This window comes from Galleria mellonella, unplaced genomic scaffold, assembly GCF_026898425.1.
Source record: "Galleria mellonella isolate WM207_F2 unplaced genomic scaffold, CSIRO_AGI_GalMel_v1 utg132, whole genome shotgun sequence".
NCBI lineage: Eukaryota > Metazoa > Arthropoda > Insecta > Lepidoptera > Pyralidae > Galleria > Galleria mellonella.
Window position 1 is genome coordinate 4,133,872 of NW_026441989.1, and position 22,902 is coordinate 4,156,773.

General features: G+C 30.6%; 2 protein-coding genes across 3 annotated transcripts; both read left to right on the forward strand.

Annotated features, from left to right (window-relative positions):
- The first annotated feature begins 393 nt into the window (after positions 1–393).
- LOC113518288 (ras GTPase-activating-like protein IQGAP1) lies at positions 394–16,896 on the forward strand. Of its 2 annotated transcripts, XM_026903137.3 has the most exons (14): positions 394–698; positions 1,026–1,279; positions 2,689–2,766; positions 3,988–4,132; positions 5,362–6,438; positions 6,534–7,369; positions 7,770–8,632; positions 8,718–8,943; positions 9,223–9,387; positions 10,351–10,530; positions 10,974–11,114; positions 11,784–11,937; positions 13,489–13,882; positions 14,141–16,896. In XM_026903137.3, the coding sequence occupies exons 1-14, from the start codon at positions 644–646 to the stop codon at positions 14,499–14,501; spliced, it is 4,929 nt and encodes a 1,642-aa protein (XP_026758938.1). In that variant the 5' UTR covers positions 394–643; the 3' UTR covers positions 14,502–16,896. The 2 variants fall into 2 exon arrangements, with proteins under 2 accessions (XP_026758938.1, XP_052757623.1); XM_052901663.1 differs by lacking the exons at positions 394–698; positions 1,026–1,279 and adding an exon at positions 1,958–2,038.
- A 1,995-nt stretch (positions 16,897–18,891) lies between these two features.
- Positions 18,892–22,609, forward strand: LOC128202215 (uncharacterized). Its single transcript, XM_052901676.1, has 2 exons — positions 18,892–19,949; positions 20,474–22,609. The coding sequence occupies exon 2, from the start codon at positions 20,479–20,481 to the stop codon at positions 22,348–22,350; it is 1,872 nt and encodes a 623-aa protein (XP_052757636.1). The 5' UTR covers positions 18,892–19,949; positions 20,474–20,478; the 3' UTR covers positions 22,351–22,609.
- Positions 22,610–22,902: the final 293 nt, after the last annotated feature.

A 22,902-nucleotide genomic window follows, 5' to 3' on the forward strand; every position in this document is an offset into this window, starting at 1 on the left:
GCAAATTATTTCACTGAATATTTCATAGTGAACTGAATTACAATGAATATTCTTATAAAAATTTTACGCATTTCTATTAACCTGCTATGAATTGAGAAAAATAGCTACTGATGGTGTATCTTTCATCCTCTTTAGTATGCATAAGAAGAAAGAAGGCAACCATATGATTTATAGTTTTTATTTTATCATTCCTTCTATGTGATTCCTTGTTCTTAGGGTAATTTCTTGTTCTTAGTGTAGCATTTATATTTTCTATTTTCTCTGATTTTCCTGATGTGTGTTATATTTTGTTCTATGGGTTCAACCACTGGTACTATCCTTAATCTATGGTAAATAAAATAATCTATGGATTATTACCTTTTGATTGATGGCTTTCGCCAAAGTCACAATAAATAAAAAAAAATCTATGGATTCAACCGACGAATGTTTTGAATAGTTGTTTACTTGTATCAGGAATTAAAAATTTAAATATTTTTATTCCAAAATGATGGCTATTACTTATTGATTAAAGTGCTTACCTATTATAATCTAATTCAGTTTTACTTTATTGAAGAAGTAGTGTGTGGTTTAAGTTACATTTATTAAATAAATATGCTAGTTTTGCAAATTTAAAGATATTGTAATAAAACGATCATTGGTAACCATGTCTTTTCTTCAGAAAGATACTAATGAAATTCGTATTGGAAAGATCGATGACTGTAAGTTAAATATAATAAAACTTATTATTGTACTTTCTGTGTCCTATTGTATTTTATTAAGTACAATTGGTATTAAAATGAAATCTGTAGTAATATATCCTTACCAATATTATAAATGTGAAAGTCTGTTTGTTTTGGCTTAACGAATCGTAACGAAATTTTAATATACAAATACTATGTATGATAAAGAAGAACATAGGCTACTTGTTATTCTAATCAATAAACTTTGTACCAGTCACGCAATTAAATTACGGAAAAATATATTATTCTTTAAGTGATGCAATAAAGAATAAATAAATAAATCTATTAAACATTATTATATTTAAGGTGATTCAGATATTCGAAAAACTGGACATGAGATGGATGTAATCAGACAAAGAACTATTGCATATGAGTACTTATGTAGATTGGAAGAGGCAAAGATATGGATGGAAACTTGTTTAAAAGAAAAATTACCCCATGCTACCGATTTTGAGGAAAGTTTACGCAATGGAGTTTATTTAGCTAAGCTTGGGAATTTTATAGCTCCTGAAGCACTTCCATTAAATAAAATTTATGATATTGACCAAAGACGTTATAAGGTAAAAATTTAATCTATGTTGTCACTGTTCTGAAATCATTTAATGGAACATTTATACTTCTTTTTGATTTAACCCAACTATTAATTTTAGGCTACCTTATTCAGATTATCAATACAAGATTGCACATGAGTTACATGGTGATTAAGTGGAATGTTAAGCTTTTGAGGCTAGAATACAATATGAGAAAGTTCAATACTATGTAATGAACTCTCTAGTATTATATATATATCTGTTATGTCAATGTTGTGTCTATAGATGAATGAAACATATTTAATATTTGATTAATATTATGTAAATTTTATAACTTTGTGTGGTCCCAGCATAGAATAGGAAACCCCTTCCTTTCCCATGGGTGTTGTAAGAAGCAACTAAGGGAGGGTGAGGGATGGGCAGCAGTGTCCCTCTTAAAACATCTCCAAAGCCTAACTGCTGTTACCAATCTGCCTGTCAAGCATAGCAACTACTGGCAAAATCTCCCCAATGGGGAGGTTTATGTTCAGCAGTGGATAGTTAAATGCTGAGATGATGATAATGTAAATTTTGTTAAAGAGAAATAATTCCTAAATTTCAATATGTAGTGTTTTTAGAAGTTTTATTAAAAAAAAATTAAAATTGACTAACAAGTACACCTACAAACTAAAATACTAGTAGGAGAGGACTGTTAGAAATAGAGCTTAGTAATCCATTGTTAGGAATATATACCAGGAGTGGCCAACTAGCTGATCACTTGCTTTGCCACCATTAGTCCAGTAGATCATGGTAAGCCAAAAAATATATTATTTTGCTAATCTAGCAGAAAATGCACAGACGCAATACTCACACTAATATAATATAATATAAATTATTTGGTTGGCCCACCTTAGACTGAAATAATGGTTTTCAGCAGTATGAAATGTATATTTAAAAGTACATAACACACCTTTTTTAAGGAAAACAATCTTGAATTGTGTCTATGAATAATTTAAGATTGTTTCACAAAAATCCAACTTTAATAGTGGCAAAACCAGTATTTTGATTTCAAAATTAAACTACTGAACTGATTTTAATAAAATTTCTATGAGGTCAATCTGTAAATATATTCTTTCTGATAAGAAAATAAATTTCCAAATCGGTTTATAATTTACAGAGTTATGAATGAGGTAACAAATAAAAACGAAAAAAATACAACCAAATTAAGAACCTCCTGCTTTTAGAAATTGGTTGAAAAATCTGAATAGTCATGAGTGTATTTTTTTATATCTGCTCCCCTCCATAATTATTGTCTTCTTAGTTTCCATTAAATTTTTTTAATATAAGTATTGATAATGAAACTATTTTGAGAAAGTGGAGTGGCCATATGCATGATATTTGAAACTTAGCCCTTTTTAAAAATGTCTTTATGTAATGATTATATATCATGGGGTTTTCAGGTTATGGGTCTACAGTTCAAACATACAGATAATATAAATAAATTTCTTCAAATTTTACAAAGAACTGAGTTACCCCTGGTAAGTTAAAAAAAACATTATTAATATATATATATATATATATATATATATATATATATGTTATATATGTATGGTATATTATATATATATATGTATACATATAATATAATATAATAAAACTGTAGAGGTTAAATGTCTGTACATAGAAAAAAGAACTCTATAAACTGACTCAGGGGGATATTAAAAGTGAAATAGAACACATCCAGATTTTTTAAATTTTTTTATTTCTCTTTTTGTTTATACAAGCTAATCTCCCGATAATGTTGGACCGATTTAAATAAAATTTTGTATATATGGTATCTTACATCTCTGGTCAATATTTTAGATATTTTTAATCACGAAAAATTAAAGAGTTCCTGTGAGATAGTTAAAAAATGATAGTAACTTATACAGCTTAAAACAACCTTTTTTTTCTCCTGAAGATGCAAAGAGCATCATCAATCATCTCAAGAAAATAGATATATTAAACCTAAAAAGCCTGATCTATCCATTGATTATTCGTGGTTAATTTTCATGAAAAAAAAAATAGTATATCTTTTAGTACAGTTAGTATAAATCTAGTAATTATTCAAAATAACAATATAGATAGCAAAAACTGTCTTTAACAGCAGGAGTTACTCAATTTTATAGGTGTTTAGAACTTTAAATATAAATTATTGTTATTTGTAAAACAAAATTAGATTTGATTTGGTACTCATTGGTATAGAATTATACTAGTAGTTGCCCGCGACTTCGTCCGCGTCAATTTCCGTTATTATGATAAGGATTTATATTATTATATTAATAAAACTATTTGGCAAATAATTGGCACTAATGCATTAATTTCGACTAAATTTGATTACCAAAAAAAAGGTTATAGTGAGTCAATTTTAATAGATGTCACGGACTTTTTTTATATCATTTAAAGAAGAATAATTCTTTTATACATATTTTTTGGTTAACTTGAACCGTTTACGTAACGCACGCAGCGAAAGCCCTCAAATATGAATAATTTCCCCCATTTTTACAACATTTTTCACTAATGCTTTGTTCCAATTAATCGTAGCGTGATGTTATATAGCCTAAAGCCTTCCTCGATAAATGGGACTATCCAACACAAAAATATTTTTTTAATTCGAACCAATAGTTCCTGAGATTAGCACGTTCAAACAATCAAACTCAGCTTTATAATATTAGTATAATTTAGTTGCATATCCTATTTGAATATTTGTTTCTCCTTAGACTTTTCAACCCGAAACCACTGATATTTATGACAAGAAAAACATGCCACGAGTTATTTATTGTTTGCACGCTCTTAGTACGCATTTGTTTAAACTTGGTAAAGCACCTTTGATTCATGATGTGTTTGGAACAGCTGTCTTTACAGGTATGTATTTTATTTACTAAGGATATATTACTAGTCTCAAAGATTTGCAATCCCGCAGTCTTGTTTCCAGCTGGAAATTTGCGGTAAATTTACAGTTTCAGCGGAGTTCCGCTATAATTTCTGCACTAAATTTAACGACGACTTACGAGAGCTGCCCTTTAAGTTGTATCGTTTGAAATCAGTATAGACAATCTAATAGATTATTACCATTTATTGTTTTTAAAAGAATTCGCCGCGATATTTAAGACTTTTGCATGCGTTCAAATCAGTTTTTGAAACATTTATTCTACTCCGAAGTGGGGGTAGTTAATATGGACAAACGATTTGTATGCGTCAACAGCTTTTCGGGTAAGTTAAAACGTTTGACCGCAAAGACTTTGCTTAATTTTGGAGAACGTAAAAAAATCGTTAGGTAAGCCCTAATCGTTATGGCTTAAATCAGAGCTGTAAGGCTGATGATTTAAAATTTCGACATTTTGGGTGCTCAAAAACATCTTTGTTTTGGCTGACGGTGTGCGAACTTGCATTGTCATGGTGCAGTATCATATGACGTCTTGAATTGTTTTTTCGAAATTCGGTGATGACTTATGGCAAACAAACTGCGGTATACCAGTCAGCGGTAACCGTCTTACGATCTTCTAGTACAATAGTGGCAACTTGACCACAAACAAGACAACAATTTTTTTGAAGTGCTCCGTGAGCACATTGACATTTTTACAACCGACTTGTCACTTTTGCATAGACGATACAATAAAACTATTCGACCAATCTAAAAACATTATTTTCGAATTTTAAATTCAAAAAGATGAAAATGCCATTTGTTTTTTTTTTTTTAATAATAGCAGGAATTTGGCAAACGACATAAAACGACTTAAAAGGCAGTCCTGGTAACGAGAGTTTCTTTTTCGAATTTCGAACTAAATTTACTATATTTGTTAGCTGTTACCTATTAAAAATAATATTTACTATCTTATAATTTCTATATAACAAATGAGTACAAAATAAAATATAACAATAATGGAACCAAATTGTAATTTTAGATAATGGGTGTCAGAATTCAGAATCTAAGCCCTACCATATTTTTTAATATTCTTTTCTGAATCTTGTCTCTAAAAAAATATTAGTTTTATTGATAAGATTACATTACAGTACTTCAGACATTACAATAATAATTGAGCATATACATATATAATTACTGATGTTGTAGTGCATATCTTCTCTATTTTCAGATGAGGAACTAGACACTGTTTCTAAAGATTTACAAAAATGTGAACATCCACTTCCTATTTTTCAAAAGATTGGTGGAATATTATCAAAAAATGCAGATAATAATGGAAGCCTCTATAAAGCAATTATAGCATTAAATAAAGTTTTAGATACGGAGAAATCTATTACATCGGCCTTATTGAATCCTCAACTTAAATTACAATATGTTCAAAATAGACTTATAGATGAGTATAAAAAAGTTTTACAGGCAGCAAAACATGAAAAATCCCGAAATGCACTTAACCGATCGCTTAATGACACTTATATCCCTGACGAGTATGATGAGTTACTAACACAATTTGAAATTCAGGGCTATATTACTGCTGTCAATTATAAATTTTTGTGGAAAGCTTTATGTTCTGCTTGCCAAAATAATGATATCAGTAATTTGCAGAAGATATTTAATGAAGACTGGGTGAAGATAAATAATTTTGACTCCAATAATATAGATTTTTATTGTGATGTGGTAAAAGAAATCATGGAGTGCAGCAAGGATGTTGAAGTAGAAAATGTTACAAATTGGAATAAGGTGTTCCAAAATATTATAAATGAAGGGAATCAAAAATCAAATGAACACAATAATCGCAAAAGCGCTATAACTGAAGTAAATAATGCACTAGATAATGGAAATCCAAATGATTTGTATTCAGCATTAATCAATGCAAATTTAGGTTTGAATTTAAAAATTGAAAAATATTCTGCACCTTTATTATTTGAAGAAATGAAATTAGAAAAATATGAGATGGAAAGAAATTTAAATGAAAATGAGATAGCAGCATCTGTATCTTATTTAGCGTCTATAGCTGCTATATCTCAAGCTGTGGACAGAGGAGACGAGGCTGCTGTTTGGAATTCTCTTATGTCGAAACAAATTAATTTAGAAGGTCTTCGGTCGCATTGTAGACGTCGTTATTTTTCAGCTTTGGTAAATGCACTCCAAGTAAAGATCAGGGAACACTGCGCATGTCCTCTTCTTACATTAGAAGATATTTGTGATACTATTGAAATGGTTAATACAAAAGATGATGATGATGAGGAATGTATGTATTAAATATTGAACTTTAAAAATATTATAGGTTTATTCTATTTCCTTTTTGTCTGACATTACAATAAATTGCTTTTCTTTCTATTTTAGTAGTGGAAGTAGTAGATAGCATTAATAAAGCAGTGTTTGAAGAAGATTCAGAAAAACTAATGACATTGCTTAAATCTTCATCTATAAAAATTACATCACGTTTGCATAAAGATGAACAAAATTTATATTTGCGGATGTTAAAAAAGAAATTGGTACATAGAGAAACACAAAACCTGTGGCTAGACGACATCGTTGATGCTATTAATGAAGTCAATACAGAGTCAATGAGAGTAAAGGAGCTGACTGACGTCTTAGTTCGCCTGAATCTTGCGGTTATAAAAAATGATGTCAATGATTTTTGGAACGCTCTTTCGTGCCCTCTACTCTCTGGTTCAGTAATGATAGAATGTTCATGTATAGATATCTACTTCCAAATATTCTCTAAAGCTTTAAAGAAGAGAGGGCATCACATTTGTCCTTGGATTGTCTGCCACACTGAAGCTGGAAATACAGTTTATATTGATGTGGAGTCTTACACGTACAGTTGGAATACTCCTAAAGATTTTGTACCTTATGCTCGATATTTGTCTAGAAAAGACGTCAGTATTCTCATTGAAAAAACAAATAAACATCATGTCAATAAATATAAACAGATGATTATTGAAAGTTCTATCATAAAACTACAGGCCTATTGTAGAGGATACTTGTTTAGATTAAAATTGAAACGAAAACTGAAATACTTTAGAGACAATGTAGGATATATTATTAAGATTCAAGCATGGTGGAAACGAGTATTGATTCAAAGAAAATATGGAATGTTGATAAAAATGAAAACTATAGAGGCTAAATTGAAATATGAGAGGAAACAGAATCCCATGGCATGGTATAAAGTTCAGGTAGATTAATTTTATTTTTATTTTTTGCTATCTGTATCTTGCAATTACGCCCGCCTGAATTAGTAAGTACATAAAATATCCTATGTTCTAAGCAAATACCAAATTTTACCCTATCCATGTACCAAATTTTATTCAAATTCATTTAGTAGCGTTTGCATGAAAGAGTAACAAACATCCATCAATTCATTTATTTGTCCATCCTTACAAACTTTCGCATTTATAATATTTTTTTTTTTTATTACTAATATGTAACATGCATCTCGTATGTGGAAACGATAAAATTCTAAAAGTTTAATTTTAAGTTTGAGTTTAATTTATGTTATAAAGAATTATTCTTTTTGTTATTAATTTTTTTATCAATTCTAAAGATGCCTATGTTTAGTTTTGTATTTTATGACAGGAACAAAAAATAATTAAAATTCAAGCTTTGTGGCGCGGACGACGAGCTCGTGAAGCCTTTACTTCTTTATGTTATTCAATTAATCCTCCTCTCAAAGCAGTAAAAAAGTTCATGCCGTTGTTAGCTTCCTCAACGGAAGATTACGAAAGAGAAATGGAATTACAGACTTTAAAATCCGAAGTTGTCCAGTCAATAAGGAAAAATCAGGAACTATCTAAACAAATAGATGATATGGATTTAAAAATTGGTCTTTTGGTACAAAATCGTATTGCTTTGCAAGAGGTAGCTGCACATGGCTTGAAATTAAATAATTTGGTCAAACACAATTCTATAACAAAATTGGTATATCAAAATCGTCACGACGGTAAGGGATCACTCATGACAGTTACAACAGCAGTGAAAGGACTAAAATCACTGACAAAAGAAAGTAAAAGATTATTGGATGGATATCAGCATTTATTTTACGAGCTACAAACTAACCCAACGTACCTTTCGAAGCTTCTTTTTTGTATACCACAGAATAAAACTAACCTCTTTTTACAAAATGTAATTTTAAGCCTATATAATTTTGGTGCATATGACAGAGATGAGTATCTTTTGTTAAAATTGTTCCGATTTACATTAGAGGAAGAGATACGATGCAAAGTTCTTAAGCCATTTGATGTGATTGCATCAACACCTTTAGTATTAAAAATGGCAGTTAATTTGTCAAGACAACTCTCTGGTTTAAATAATCTCCAAACTATTATTGGCCCACTTGTAGAAAAAATGCTGAATGATAAAGATTTGAACATTGAAACTGGTCCAGTAGAAATTTATAAGGCTTGGAGAAATGAAACTGAAATGAAAACTGGCCAAATTTCGTAAGTACTCCAAGATTCTAATCATAAAAAATTCTAATAACAATATTAAAAAAAAAATTCATAATTGTTTATTATTATTTTTTAGAAAGCTACCATATACTGTAAGTCAAGAAGAAGCTTTAAACTATCCAGAAGTGAAGATGCGTTTAGAAAAAGCATTCCGTCAGCTCAAGACAGTTGTGACTATGTTTTTAAATAAAATTACAGAATCTACTGAACTTTTTCCATTTTGTATTAAATATATGGCTCGGGTACTACACAGAATGTTAGTTTCGAAATTTCCTTACATACCTGAAAAAGATATTCTGAAGGTATATATATATATTATTTTTCTAGTAATATTAATATTTTCAATTACTTACTCAGCCACATTTGAATTTCATACAAATAGTTAAACAAATGTTCATGATAATAGTTGGAGGTAACTGTTGATGATCATATATGTTTATGTTAATATATTTGTTTATTGAACTTTAATACACCTAGACAGTGTAAAAGGTAGACTTAGTAGTTAGTCTTTCCCTCGAAATTAGATGGCGTCGTTTGAGTTAAATATAATATAAAATCTATATCATACTCAATATTTTCAGGTAATTGGTAATTTAGTCTATTATCAATATTTGAACGCTGTTATTGTAGCTCCCGATGCTTTTCACGTAATCAATTTACCAAGAGGAGCAGGACTCACAGCAGACCAGCGAAAAAGTTTGGCATCTGTAGCAAAAATTTTGCATTTCTCTGCAGCAAAAAAAGGCGTAAGTTATATATCAATATTTACTACTAGTATATAAAAGGTTCAAAAATAAATTTAATATTTTTCTGTTCCTTGTAGATACATCGACTTTTAAAATCTACTAGTGAGATCAAAAATTTATTATTTTACAAGTATTAAATTAAACTTATGGATGCACTTTCGATAGCAGAATAGTCTTTTTATATTGGGTAATTTTTATATTCGTATACTGTTTATTTTAAAAATCATCTAGCGAAATATTTTTTTTTTTTACACTAGATTAGTTTCGACTTCGTTCACGAGTACGTATTAATAATTAATAAGTAGAGAAAGGACTGAAAAAACATTTCTGTATATCTGATTGGAAATATTCCTGCTATTACTTAGTAATCAGCGTTTACTTTTCATTACTATTTTTTATTTTATTCCACTATTATTATTATTACATCATTTCTCCCTACGCCAAGTCCCTTATAGGATAGACAAAGAGAACCGAATATCAACCATTATATTCATAAGGAATTCTTTACTAATATAAAAAAAAAATCCCGTTTTGTTTTTCAGATTATCTAAAATTTTGTACAAACTCTAAAAACAATAATTTTAATTGAAAACTTTTTTTTCACTAAGGTTATATTTATTAATACGACTTTTACATGGACGGGATATTTTTGATCCTCTGAAATCCTCTCAATATCCGACCATGTTTTTACGAGATACGCAGTAACTATAAAAATGATATCCCTCTTTTCGACTCCTATTAAGAAAAGCTCGATGATATGTATCTTAGATCTTTGAGCAATATCACTTCAAAATCCGTCCATGCTTTTACCTAACATTGAAACATTCAAACATACAGATAATAATTAAAAAAAAAAGCTTTTGTTCTATATCGACAGTAGAACAACTTTCGATAAAAATTTAGCTAATTTTTTTTTCAAATAGCCGTCTGAGATGTTTTATTAAGTATAGATATTGTTTACAGTTTGGCGAAGAGTCGAAGCATCTGAGATATCTAAATCCATTTATAGTAGAATGCCACGAAAAGATGAAAGAATTGTTTAAAAAATGCTGTCGCGGACCGACTCTAGAGGAATACTTCGCCGTGGATGAGTATACGGAAGCCACTCTATTACACCATCCTCATATATATATTACTGTTCAGGTAAGAAAATACACGGTGTAGTGAATAATTGAAAACTTTTCATCTTTAAGATAAACATTTTGATCAGTACTATTCTGAGAGTCTTGAACTCTGATTGACTAATCTCAATATGCATATCATAAAGCCTGTCGAACCGAATCTCTATAATAATATCACGAGTTCGGTCCACCCAAAATCTTTTTGAGAAAATCTCACTAAATCTCATAAGATATCAATATATGAAAATCCTAAGTAAAATTTTTATTCTTCTATTTCATTGAAAGAAACAAAACACATTAACATATCAAATATATTAGTGAGATTTTATACAAAACAAAAAAAATCTCTCCTTAAGACGAAGACGTTCAAATTAAAAAAAATCAAGTTACAAATAAAAATCCATGGTACGTAGTGTAGTGTCAAATTGAAAAGTACAATTTATCTATTATTAGTATATATTTTAGGAAATTGTAGACACTCATGCGCTTCTAGAGGAATACCAGCATATCATAGCTCCGAATCCTGATGACCGACTGAACGAACTATTGGATGATTTAGGAGAAGTACCCACTGTGGCACAACTTGCGTCACGTGATGTTGACATGGTATGTATTCGATACCGGGCCGGGTCGTGCCCGGGGATCCTAAGATTAAAGGGGAGCATTTAGATCGAAAAAAGGGTTCCGTATATTAATAAAGAATTGTCTCCTATCAAATATTAATAATTAACGGGCGTCCTAGTCAGACGAGTCCTGAGTATCAACACTATAGTCAGAGTTGTACACGGAAGTAGGTGGCGACCTTTTTTCTCCTATGAAAACAATACATACATAACTTATTATTTGAAGAGGAAGATGTAAAAAGTAAATAATAAAAGGTCTTTTACGTCATCAATGGTACGCTGATAAAAACTTAGAGGGACATCAGATACACTGTTTATTATACATATACATATAAATACAGATACAAAGTTTATTATATTATAGTAGTTATTTCCCGCGGCTTTACCCGCATACATAAAGTACCCTATGTGCTAAGTTACGATGTAACCAATGGGTAGGTGTCAAATTTCATTCAAGTCCATTCAGTAGTTTTTGTTTGAAAGAGTTACAAACATCCATCCATCCAACCTTACAAACTTTTGCCTTCATAATATTAAAATGCATAATACAATGCATTTATTCTCTATATGAGCTGGGTTTCAGACCTACAAATTCAAATGCTAATTAAAATATATATTAGTGTATATAGTTTTTAATATTTATGTATTACAGCAAATCGGGGAAACGACTGAAGAGAATGCGAGGCTTGAAGTGTGTCTAGCTTTGGTAAATAAATTCCAAGCTCCTTCTGATGATATGACTAATCTGAATAAACTATTTGTTAAAACCAAAGAACTATGTGTCGCTATTATACCTTTTCTAAATGGTAAGTTAAACCTTTACATTATCACTCTTAATATTATATATTATATAACATTCCAACCTGAAATGGAACTGTTTATTACTTTATGATTCTATATCTAAACATTCAGAAGATAAAATTTGAGCTTAATGATAATTAAGGATTAATAATGATGATTAGCCAAACAATGCCAGCAATATACCCTATCAGTAAAAAGAATTATGAAAATAGCGAAAAAGACTGGCGATATACACGTATATATACACATCCTCGTGACGTATCGGAGGGCAACTAATTGGCCGTCCTGCTCGTAGGCCATACTCATGTAGTCGATTTCGCATAGTTTGGCAGCTAAGAACAATAACACTTGAATTTTGTAGGTTAACTCTCGGGCGGTTAACATCGGCTGGCGTCTTGCAGTCAGTTGTATGTATCGATCTTGCCGTATGGTTGCACACCTTCCTCGACCTGGGTGCTGCTCAGCAGTATCTCCCGTGTTAGTGTAACGCTGATGAAAATGGCAAATAACGCTTCTGTTGACACCAAAATACCGAGATACCTGAGATTGACTTCTTCCTGCTTGCAACATCCCTACAGCTCTTTGCATTTCATCTGCGTTCAAATAACGTCGCTCCATGACGTAAAAAATGTCTCAAAATCCAAATTTGTTCAGAACTTTTTTTAAATTATTGAAAATCATAAATTGATACAGAATACTAAATTTTAATAAGCAAAGAAAACACTATAAAATTCGAACAAATGCATTCGCTTTGAATTTGTAAAAAAAAAAACAAATAAACAATTTACATAGGTATTACCTACTTGGTAAGAAATTATATAATAATTGATTAATAATTTGAAATAGTATGTGTTGCTTAAACTTTTTTGATGTGTGTAGTATAAAAAATAAACCATATGTTAACCTCCTTCTTTTAGGAATAGCTTGTAAATTTTCTTTCAAGGGGTCACTATATACAATCTAAATATATAAATTTAATGATATTGATTTTATACATAATTAGGAGTTGCATTGTTCACAAAGATATTTTTTTTTAATTACATTTGTGTTCAGCCAGTGTTACATCAAAGGATGGAATTTTTCATTGTTCTCAAGCCGTTTGTTTGGGTACTCTTCCCTATTAGTGTTTCTTTCCACCACTTTCCATCAGGTGGGTCGTCACCATGTTTGCCATTCTAAGTTGCATATTTTTTTTTTATTGCTTTCTATGTTTTAAAGCCATACTATACTAATATTATTTCTTTTATTTTTCATTATTTCTAATTCTATACTATTTTTGTATTGTCTTTTGTTTCTCTAAATAAACATGTGTATCCAGATAAACAAAGAATGTAGATTCTTGAAAATCTTATACATTGTTCTTGTCTGTCATACACATGAAGTTTAAACCTACTAGGTCCTATGTTATAGCGCCTGTCGTTTAATTTCTGTTCATTTAGTCTAATCCGACCTTTAAAAACCGAATAAACAACAAAACTCCCCTTAGTAACTGAATATTCAAAAGTACAGTACAGTTTTATTGAGTTTAATTCACTGATTTTTTTTATAATTTTTAGGTGATCATCTACTAGAAGCGCTATGCATTGGTACTACTAAAGAACAACAGGAACAATATGCTGAAATAGTGCAGAGACGTATTTATTCTGGTCAAGCCAAAGCTGATGAAGTCATGTCGTTACGAGAACATATTGCGAAACTGCGTCACAACCTTCAATTATTAGAAGATGAAGGATTTGTGACCAGGGAAGATGGATATCAAACTTTAGTAACCGCCATAGCTCTAGATTTGTGTAACAAAGGTAAATACAGACAAATACAAAGAAGGTCTCTAGTCACTCTTATCCGTACAAAACAGAGTTTACAAGAGAAAACAAAGTACTATGAAGAGAAGTGTCAATCATATGACCAGTATATTAAATCGTGTCTCGCTAATCTTCATGCTGGCAAAAGGTGGGCTATAAATCCTTTTACTTTTTAAAGATTTGATTCTAAAGGAAGACTTATATGTATAATACATGCATAATATAGTAGAGAAACACTGATAATTTTAGAGGTTTGTAATGTGCAACCCGTCCGAAGCCAGGGCGAATCACTAGTTATATATATATAAGACTAACATTCCCGTTATAATTTTGTTATAATTAAAATCAGTGTAGTGGGGGAGAAATGTTTAGTAAAGAATTGATTGTTATTTTTTATAATTTACAGAAGTGTTCACGCTTGTTTAAGAAGACCAGGTAAAGATGCACAGAAATTGAAATCCAAGCTTACTGTGAAATACTCCGGTGCGAAACTAATGGAAAGGGGTGTTCTGTTAGAAATAGATGGGCTCTCACATTCACAATTCAAGAATGTGCAATTTGAAATCACACCCACCGATCATAATGGTGTATTTACAATTAAAGGAAAGTTTATGGGAGTGGAAATGGAATCAATTGAGATAGATATTCAGGATTTATTACAGAAACAATATGAGGGCTGTGCCATAATGGATATATTCGGGAAAGCAAAAATAAATGTTAATCTACTGATCTTCTTATTGAATAGTAAATTCTATGGCAAATCATAATAACTGTGTGCGATGAATATCAATCAATGCGATAATTAATGATGGTAGATAAACATTAGGTATGGATAACATCGCTTTTATCTCGTAATGAATTATATCTGTATATTGGTTATGAATATCTGATATTAAATACCAGATAACTGAAATATTGAGAGAGATTTCAACATTTCATATTTATAATTTGTTCGAATTAACTATTGAGCCGATTGTATTTACAAATTTATGATTTATATAGTCGATGGCTTCTAGATGTAGTTTTATGTAATTTTGTCCCATTGGGCACTCTTATAATTTACCATATCACGGCACGATTTTGTCATCGTAATATAATTAGGAAAGCAAGAATACATTTATGCCATTGTATCATTCAAGACTGAATTAATTTTCTGTCAATAATGATATGATGCCGATACTGTTAGGTTCATACAATAATATAAGGACGTCCACGGCACACCATGATTTTGTTTTTACTTTATATTATACCATGCTATTCTATAGTAAATTATAAACAGTTTATATTACCATACCTTTCGACTTAGCGAGGCAAGCCTCGTATTATGATACTTAAACGCATGTCCTTAGACCTGTACTGGTTTAGAAATCAAATCTTATTAGTAATAACATTGTGAAATAACATTTTAGTATATGTATATTAAAGGTAAGGCTGTCTTTAACATCACAGTAAGCTTATTGTAAAATTGTCTATGAATAACACGATCTGGCATACATGAATGGTAAAGTCTACTAATTGTTATGTCAGTACAATAGATTTTACAAGTGGCCGTGATATTCATAGTTACAATTTTATAGTTCAAATTATGGCTTTAAAAATAAAATTGTATTTGTACGTGTAATTAAAATTAAAACATATACCAAATTTTTCTACTTTTCGATGAAGTATTACGTTATACCAAATATTTACCTAATATCTTATAATGAATTTAAACATGTGCTTATTAGTATTTTATTTTTAAATTTTTTCTTAATTTATATTTAAGTTTAATATTAGTAATAGTTCATAATGTCATTCATTTCAGATGAATTGTATTGACCATTTGTTTCGAAAGTTTCAGCTTTGTAAAATGGATACCTACTATTATTTTACTTTAGAGCTCGTTTTTGCTTTCATTTTATGGATTCTGTGAAATACAACTTTAAAATGCATAGAAAGATAAGTATGTAAACTGTTCAATATTATTTCTCTGTTGCCTATTAAAACTATCATAATAATTCAAACAATGTAGGAGAAATCTAAATAAATAGTTTGCAAATGAAAAGTTCATACCATCAAATCATTATTCGAAAGTACTTATGTTATTATTTTATATTTAGATTACGAATAATACTATAATAATACTAAAAAATATTTTAGCTAAAATTGAAATGCATTTTCATTTGATTACAAAAATAACTGGGCATTTGTAAATTTCAGACAAATCTGTACTGAATGTGTGAACCAATGTATCCAATTATTATTTTTCACAAGACTAAAGATATAATAAGTACTAATTACTATAGAGGAAGGCTATTTTTTTAATTATCATTAATTAATGATATTACAAACAAAATATTTTTATCAGTAAATTAATTTATGAACAACATTCGTACCTTTGATGCAACAAGGTCACTACAGCGCATTTTGTAATTTTACAGGATTATACTTTTTTTTCGAATTTAAATTATTGTTATTATACTTCATGTAGTGAGCTTAAAGTCTCGATAAAATTACGAGTATATTTTTTGGTTCGGTTTCATGTAACAAGTTTATTTTTAATTACTAAACAATACAGATACAAGGTAAAACATACTGAATTGTGACTCCAGTACACCGAAGGTTGTATTGTAATTGTATAATTGTCTATCGACTTTTAATTTATTATTACTATTTATAAATGTTTGCTACATTCCTTAACCTGACCTAACATGATGTATGATGAATTAATCAAAATTATTTGATACCATTAAATAAAGTAATAAATAGTATTGTATATATCCGAGTCTTGTACAAATAAAAAAGTAAATTATTTTTTACACTTGAAATTGCCGACATTATTACACATAAAATTTTGATAATTACAGTTAATAGCTGAACTTTTGAGAAAAAAGTTGACACCTCTGTGATATCTTAACATCACTGGCGTTTATTCTTTGTTTTCATTTTTGCCTTTAATTATATTTCGTACATATTCTTTTCATATTATCCTTTACAATAAACAAGGCTATTTTTAAACGACTTAATACTTAAAAAAAATATTCTTTTCTACTACCTATATCTTAAAATTGTAAAATATCCACTCTGGTTATAGAAAACAATTATTACTTCTATGTTAATATTGTAAAGTTTGTGAGTTTGGATTTTGTGGCGCCTACTTTCTAATACTGTTAGAACCTTATCGTGTACTTATTTTAAAAAATATATTAAACTGTGACACTTTCACGTCCTAGACTTAAATATATATACTGTTATGTGAAATTGCATTTTATTAAAAATACAATCTCTACGTAATATTTTAATTTGATAATTTCGCTAAAATGCTGTTTAATGGACCATCATAAACTAAATTTATATTTTCTATTAGAAATTTAGTTCATATTGGTTCTTAGAACTAAGAGAAAAGTTCGTTGTTATATTTAATTTAAATCTAAATTTTAGAAATAGGTTTAAAGAAATGGTGCCTCAAAATCAACTTGCAATTTGTATTTGAATTGTTTTTTTTTTTTTTTTTTTAATATTTTTTCCTTCGCTATTGGTATACACAGACGAACCAGTGAGGAATGATAGACGAAAATGAAGTCAAGCAAGGTTGCCATTGTAACATATTCATCGATTGTACCCAAAAATCATAACTATAATTGTTTCCAGATCAAATTACTTAAATTTGGTCAAATGTCACAAAATTTGGTGAGTTTAATCATGTTTGGAAAAAATAATTATTTCTGGCAAACAGCTTTAAGTATTAAGTAAATAATTTATTAACCAACATACAAAAAGAAATAATGTAGGCATTATTTATTTATTAATATTGAAAATTACAGCAAACATTCCTTGTCAATGTCAATGAAACCAATTAAGCTTTTTGTATAAGTACCAATATTACAGTTAAATTAGTAAAATAAGCTTTTACATTTCATGCTACGACCACGAATACGATGGACAAAGCATACCTATTTTGCCTACCTATTATCATACATGATTCGACTGACAGGTTAAAACCATAGAAAAAATACATGTTTCTTACAGATTCGATAGTGAGAAAGCATCGATTATAAATTATCACGTAACTACCTATGTTATACCACTAACAGGAAGTAAGACGTGATTTTACTTAAAAAGGAACGGTAAGGATTTTAACCCTTTGCACTCGAGGCCTTTTTCGCTTGCAATGTAAGCAGAGCCTAATCCACGAAAGTACTTCCGAGAAAACTATCTTATCGCATATTGTAAATAAGGAGATCCAGTTACAAAAGACTAGCATCGTAGCAGCGTAGTTCGATTTAAAGTTTTAAATCGCTCTGGCGGGCCACAGCAGCGCCGCTCGAATTGCCACTTCGAATCGGCCGGGCGCCGGACAGTGGGCCGGTAAAGGACTTAGCATCTGAAGAATAGATACCAGTTACCTCAGCAGTCATGTTTGGATCGGCAAAAAATCTTTTAGCAGTATTTCCGTCATTGGTGGAGCCGTGACCTTGTTTGACAACATCAATCAGAATTTCCATTCTATTTTTAAAAGCGTCTTGTATGTTTTTCTTCTTACTTTCCATGATGCACTTGTTGTCTCCCTTTACAGTTAATCGTGTTAATCTGTAAGCTATATGCAGAGTGCATTCCATCATTTGTATCCAGATATGCAATGATGACAATCCGTATCTACAGAGATTTGGATCATTCGGTTTTGATTACAGATGGGCAAAGCACCGGGTTTAAACCCGGTGCTTTGGTAAAAACCCAATAAACACCCATAAACTCCCATAATCACCCAAAAAAATAGGTTTTTACGTATTTTCTTGAAAATATGTAAGTAATACCAATAAATTATTTTTATAAATTGTATTGATCAATTCTACAATATTAAATAAAACGTTAACTAATAATATTTCAGGAAATTTTAAAAATCTATATATAATAAAATGAAAGTAATTAATTTTCAGTGTTTTCATGTTGCAGTTGATCAACATGTTGGCCTTTTGCTTCCCGTAGATACTTTAAAATTTCTTCATAACACCTCGTTCGCACACATGGCCGTATATATTTAAATTCTTGAGCCACTAACAGTCCGAAATACTCATTTCTTTTATCCTCTTCTCCATAAATTAAGCATTTAGAACAGTTTGTTTCTTCTTTCAGTAAATTTTCTTTTACTTTATCCTCGTTTTTTTCTTTGTTGCGACGACGCTGGGTAAATCATCTGGACACTGGGTCTCACTATCGCCAAATATATTTGGAGATCGGCTTCGGCTACGGCTTGGCAGACATTTTTTTCTTTCTACAATTTTAAATTAAATTTATTAGAATAAATGCTTCGAACACACGCGATCTAAGTACCTTTTGTGTTTATTATACCTTACCTACCTAGGTATAAAAAGAGTACTTACGTAGATTTTCTTTTATTAACTGTTTTATACGAAGATCTTGATCTCTCAAATTAGCATCCATTTTACTTCCAGTGATTATCAACTAAATTAATAATCCACAAAGTATTAAATAACGTTTTTATGAAATATTTAGCACAAAAACAATACCCTTTAAATATCGATCGTCAGTAACTGTGGCTGACTTACCTATATTCTAGCAAGCAGGACTGCCAGATGTGAAGGGGAAATCCCCAATAAATTGTTGCATGTGACTGATGATGTGAGCATGTTCGTTTCATAATAAAAATGTTGCCAGGTAACCAAAAAGTCGTATGTTTTTGTGCGAATTACGATCATAATCTTTACGATCGTACATTAAAAAATAGACAAATAATAGTATGAGTACGATTTAAATCGTATATCTGTCAACCCTGCTAGCAAGACAGCGACAAAATCACGTTGCATAACAATGTAGCCCAAGCTTATATCTTATGAAATATACGGAAGAGATACGGACTTAGAAAAAACAGAAATGTTGTTCTTTGTGGAAGTCATTGATGAAATTCTATGTATTTTAGCCCGCAAACTTTCTTCAAACAAAAACAGCGCCATCTAGTATCGAGTTCTGTAATTATCTCTTTGTTTATGGATTTGAAGTAAGATCGCCACGCTTGCAATACATTATGACTGGGGATTCCCCTATTCGTCGACGCTGAATATGAGGCGACGACAATCACTGTCAAACGTGTTCACTATTACTCTGACTCTGGTAACGTGACTTCCTGGTAACGTGTTAGGTAGGAAAAGCAGTAAAAAAGTGCATATTAAGGGAGCAGATTTGAAATAATATTTATACTTAACAAGAAATAATTAAAGGTAAGTGGATTTTTGAATGATACAATTATATCATGATCACTTAACAATTTTAACTTAAAATTAGATGTATTATTACAAGCTTTTATTTAGCTTGCGTTATGTAAATAAAAGTATGTAGGTATGTTCGTATGTTGATGCAATTATCCTCAATCCTCAACCGACTGGGATAAAATTTTCCATACACGTTTATTTTGGATGATAGTGCATAGTTAGCTGAGAGTCGTCATTGGATAATAATGGTGGATAGCCTAAGATGTGTACTAGATATTTATTTTTAACATAATATGCGTAAGTACCTAATCGAATTAAAGAAGTTGCTGAGAAAAATACAGAACAATACGATAATAAACTAGCGTCTGCGTTTAATCCTCCGAGGAGATGTAATTTTACAAAGGTTTTTTGTATTTATTTTATTATTTTTTTAATAAATTTATTATAAATAACAAGAAATAATCATTGTAAAAAAATAGGCACTCTATTGTTGAATTTTCGTCAGACCAACTAATCATCGTTCATTTTTTTAGGTTCAATGGGGAGACCTAAAGATTTACGCATATGGGAGCACTACCGTACTTTACCAAACAAGTCTGTTTCTTGCAAGCTTTGTAATAAGGTCTACAAATTCAGTAATGCTGCCAAAATGCTTCAACATCTTATCACTTGTCCAAAATCTCCAGAAACATTAAAAGACTCTATGAAACTTATAAAAGATAGCTCGTCCAAAACCAAAATGTCTGGACTGTCAGAGATAGAGACAAATGATTCTTTTATAAGCCCCTCGTCGTCTGCTAACACTACAATAAATGCTGAGTTTCAAGACACCGATGATCATATAAAAACAGAATTAGCGAGAGCTATATTTGTAACAGGGACGCCATTATCGATGGTGCAACATCCTTTATGGATACAATTTTTCGAAAAATTGCAACCAAAATTTAAAATACCTTCACGTAAAGCTTTAGCGACAAAATACTTAGATAAAATATATAGAGAAATGCGTTTTGAGTTAAATGAGGAACTAAATGCTTGTAGTTACTTACACCTTCAGTGCGATGGCTGGTCTAATTTAAGAAATGAAGGAATAATAAACTTTCTTATATCAAAACCTCAACCTGCATACGTTAAAAGTTTGAATACAGAAAGTAATCCTCACACTAGTGAATACCTTAGCCAAGAAGTTGAAAAAGTAATGAAAGTGTATGGAGCAAATAAGTTTCTTGTACTTATTGGCGATAACGCTAGAAATATACAAAAGGCATTCGAATTAACAAAACTCAAATATCCACATGTTGTTCCTCTCGGTTGCTGTGCACATATCCTTAACTTGTTGTGCCAAGATATTGTAAAGATACAAGAAGTAACTGTGTTTATTATGCAAGCCATAAATATAATAAAAACTGTTAAAAGGAGTCAACGATTAAGTTCCTTGTTGATAAAATCAAGGCAGGGTGAAGATTCTACACAAACACTAAAATTGCCTTGTGCTACAAGATGGGGAAGTCATGTTACTTCGTTAAAAAGTTTGAAAGCAAATAAGATAGCTTTGCAAATATTAACAGTTAGAGAAGATGTGGTAATTTCAAGAGATATTAAAGATTTAATTCTAAGTGATGATTTCTGGACGAAGACAGGGGAATGTATAAGTATTTTGGAACCAGTCACTGAAAGCATATTTTACTTAGAGAGCGACCAGAATCGTTTGCATCGCACATACATTACATTTAGAGATGTACAAGCTAAGATACGTTTTGCATTAAATGAGATTTCGACATTGAGCGAAGAAAGCAAACAGCAGATTCTAACATCAGTATCTTCAAGATGCAATATGGCAATGAGGCCAATACATTTTGCAGCATATATTCTAGACCCCAGGACTCTAGGAGTCGAACTTACTCAAGAGGAAGAACTTAAGGGTATGGAGTTTATCTACAATTTAAGCCAACACTTAAGTTTGTCAAATGTAATGGCAGATTTGGCGTGTTATAAAGCTAAAGAAAACTTTTGGGCCAGAGGATTTGTATGGAGCTCATTAGATAGCATTGAGCCCCTAATATGGTGGAAAGGTATTTGTGGTTCCACTGAGTTAAGCAAAGTAGCGATTCGTATTCTATCAGCTCCCTGTACTTCGGCAGCCACTGAGCGTTCCTTTAGTATCCAAGGCTACATACATAATAACAAAAGAAATCGACTTACAACTGAAAGAACTGAAAAAATTTCATTCATTTGTTATAACTGGAATCTTAAACATAAAGCTGAATGCGAGGACATTCAGTTTAATGAAGAAAATACCTTAGAAGCTTTCATTGAGCAAGTAAATGAACATAACAGTTTAGACGAAATAGAGCCTATCGAACCTATACAATTCATCGCTTGTAATAACTCTGAATCTGACAGTGATTGACTGTAGTTTTACATTTTACTTTCATCTCTTTCTTAATAAACTCAAAATCAAATTAAAAGTTTTTTATTCTGTAGGCTGCATAATAATATTGTCTATGTCCAGTATAGTGGACGTCTTGCGGCTGAGATGACGATGATGAAGTACAAAATCATAAACACCCAAAAATTTGGGTGTTTATGGGGTTTAAACCCAATAAACCCAAAACACCCGGTTTTTACCCACCAGACTTTAAACCCACCCAGGTGGATTGCCCATCTCTAATTACTGTCTATTAAATATTTAATAAACTCTGGCCATATTATGTTTTCTTGTAACCATTCGCTATTTTTAGCTTTGAATATATTTTCTTTACGATGAGCGTTTTCCCATCTTCTGTTTAAATTATAACAAAATTTTGCACAAAACGATCGGTTTTCGTCTCGAAAAAGGGTCTTTTCGTATTGATCACTTAATTCGACTAAAAATTTGGTCCTTATCTTGCTATACAAACTGTTATTATTTTTAATACTGGCACTCTTTTTTAGAAAAAAAAAGTCAAGGTTTGACACTAAA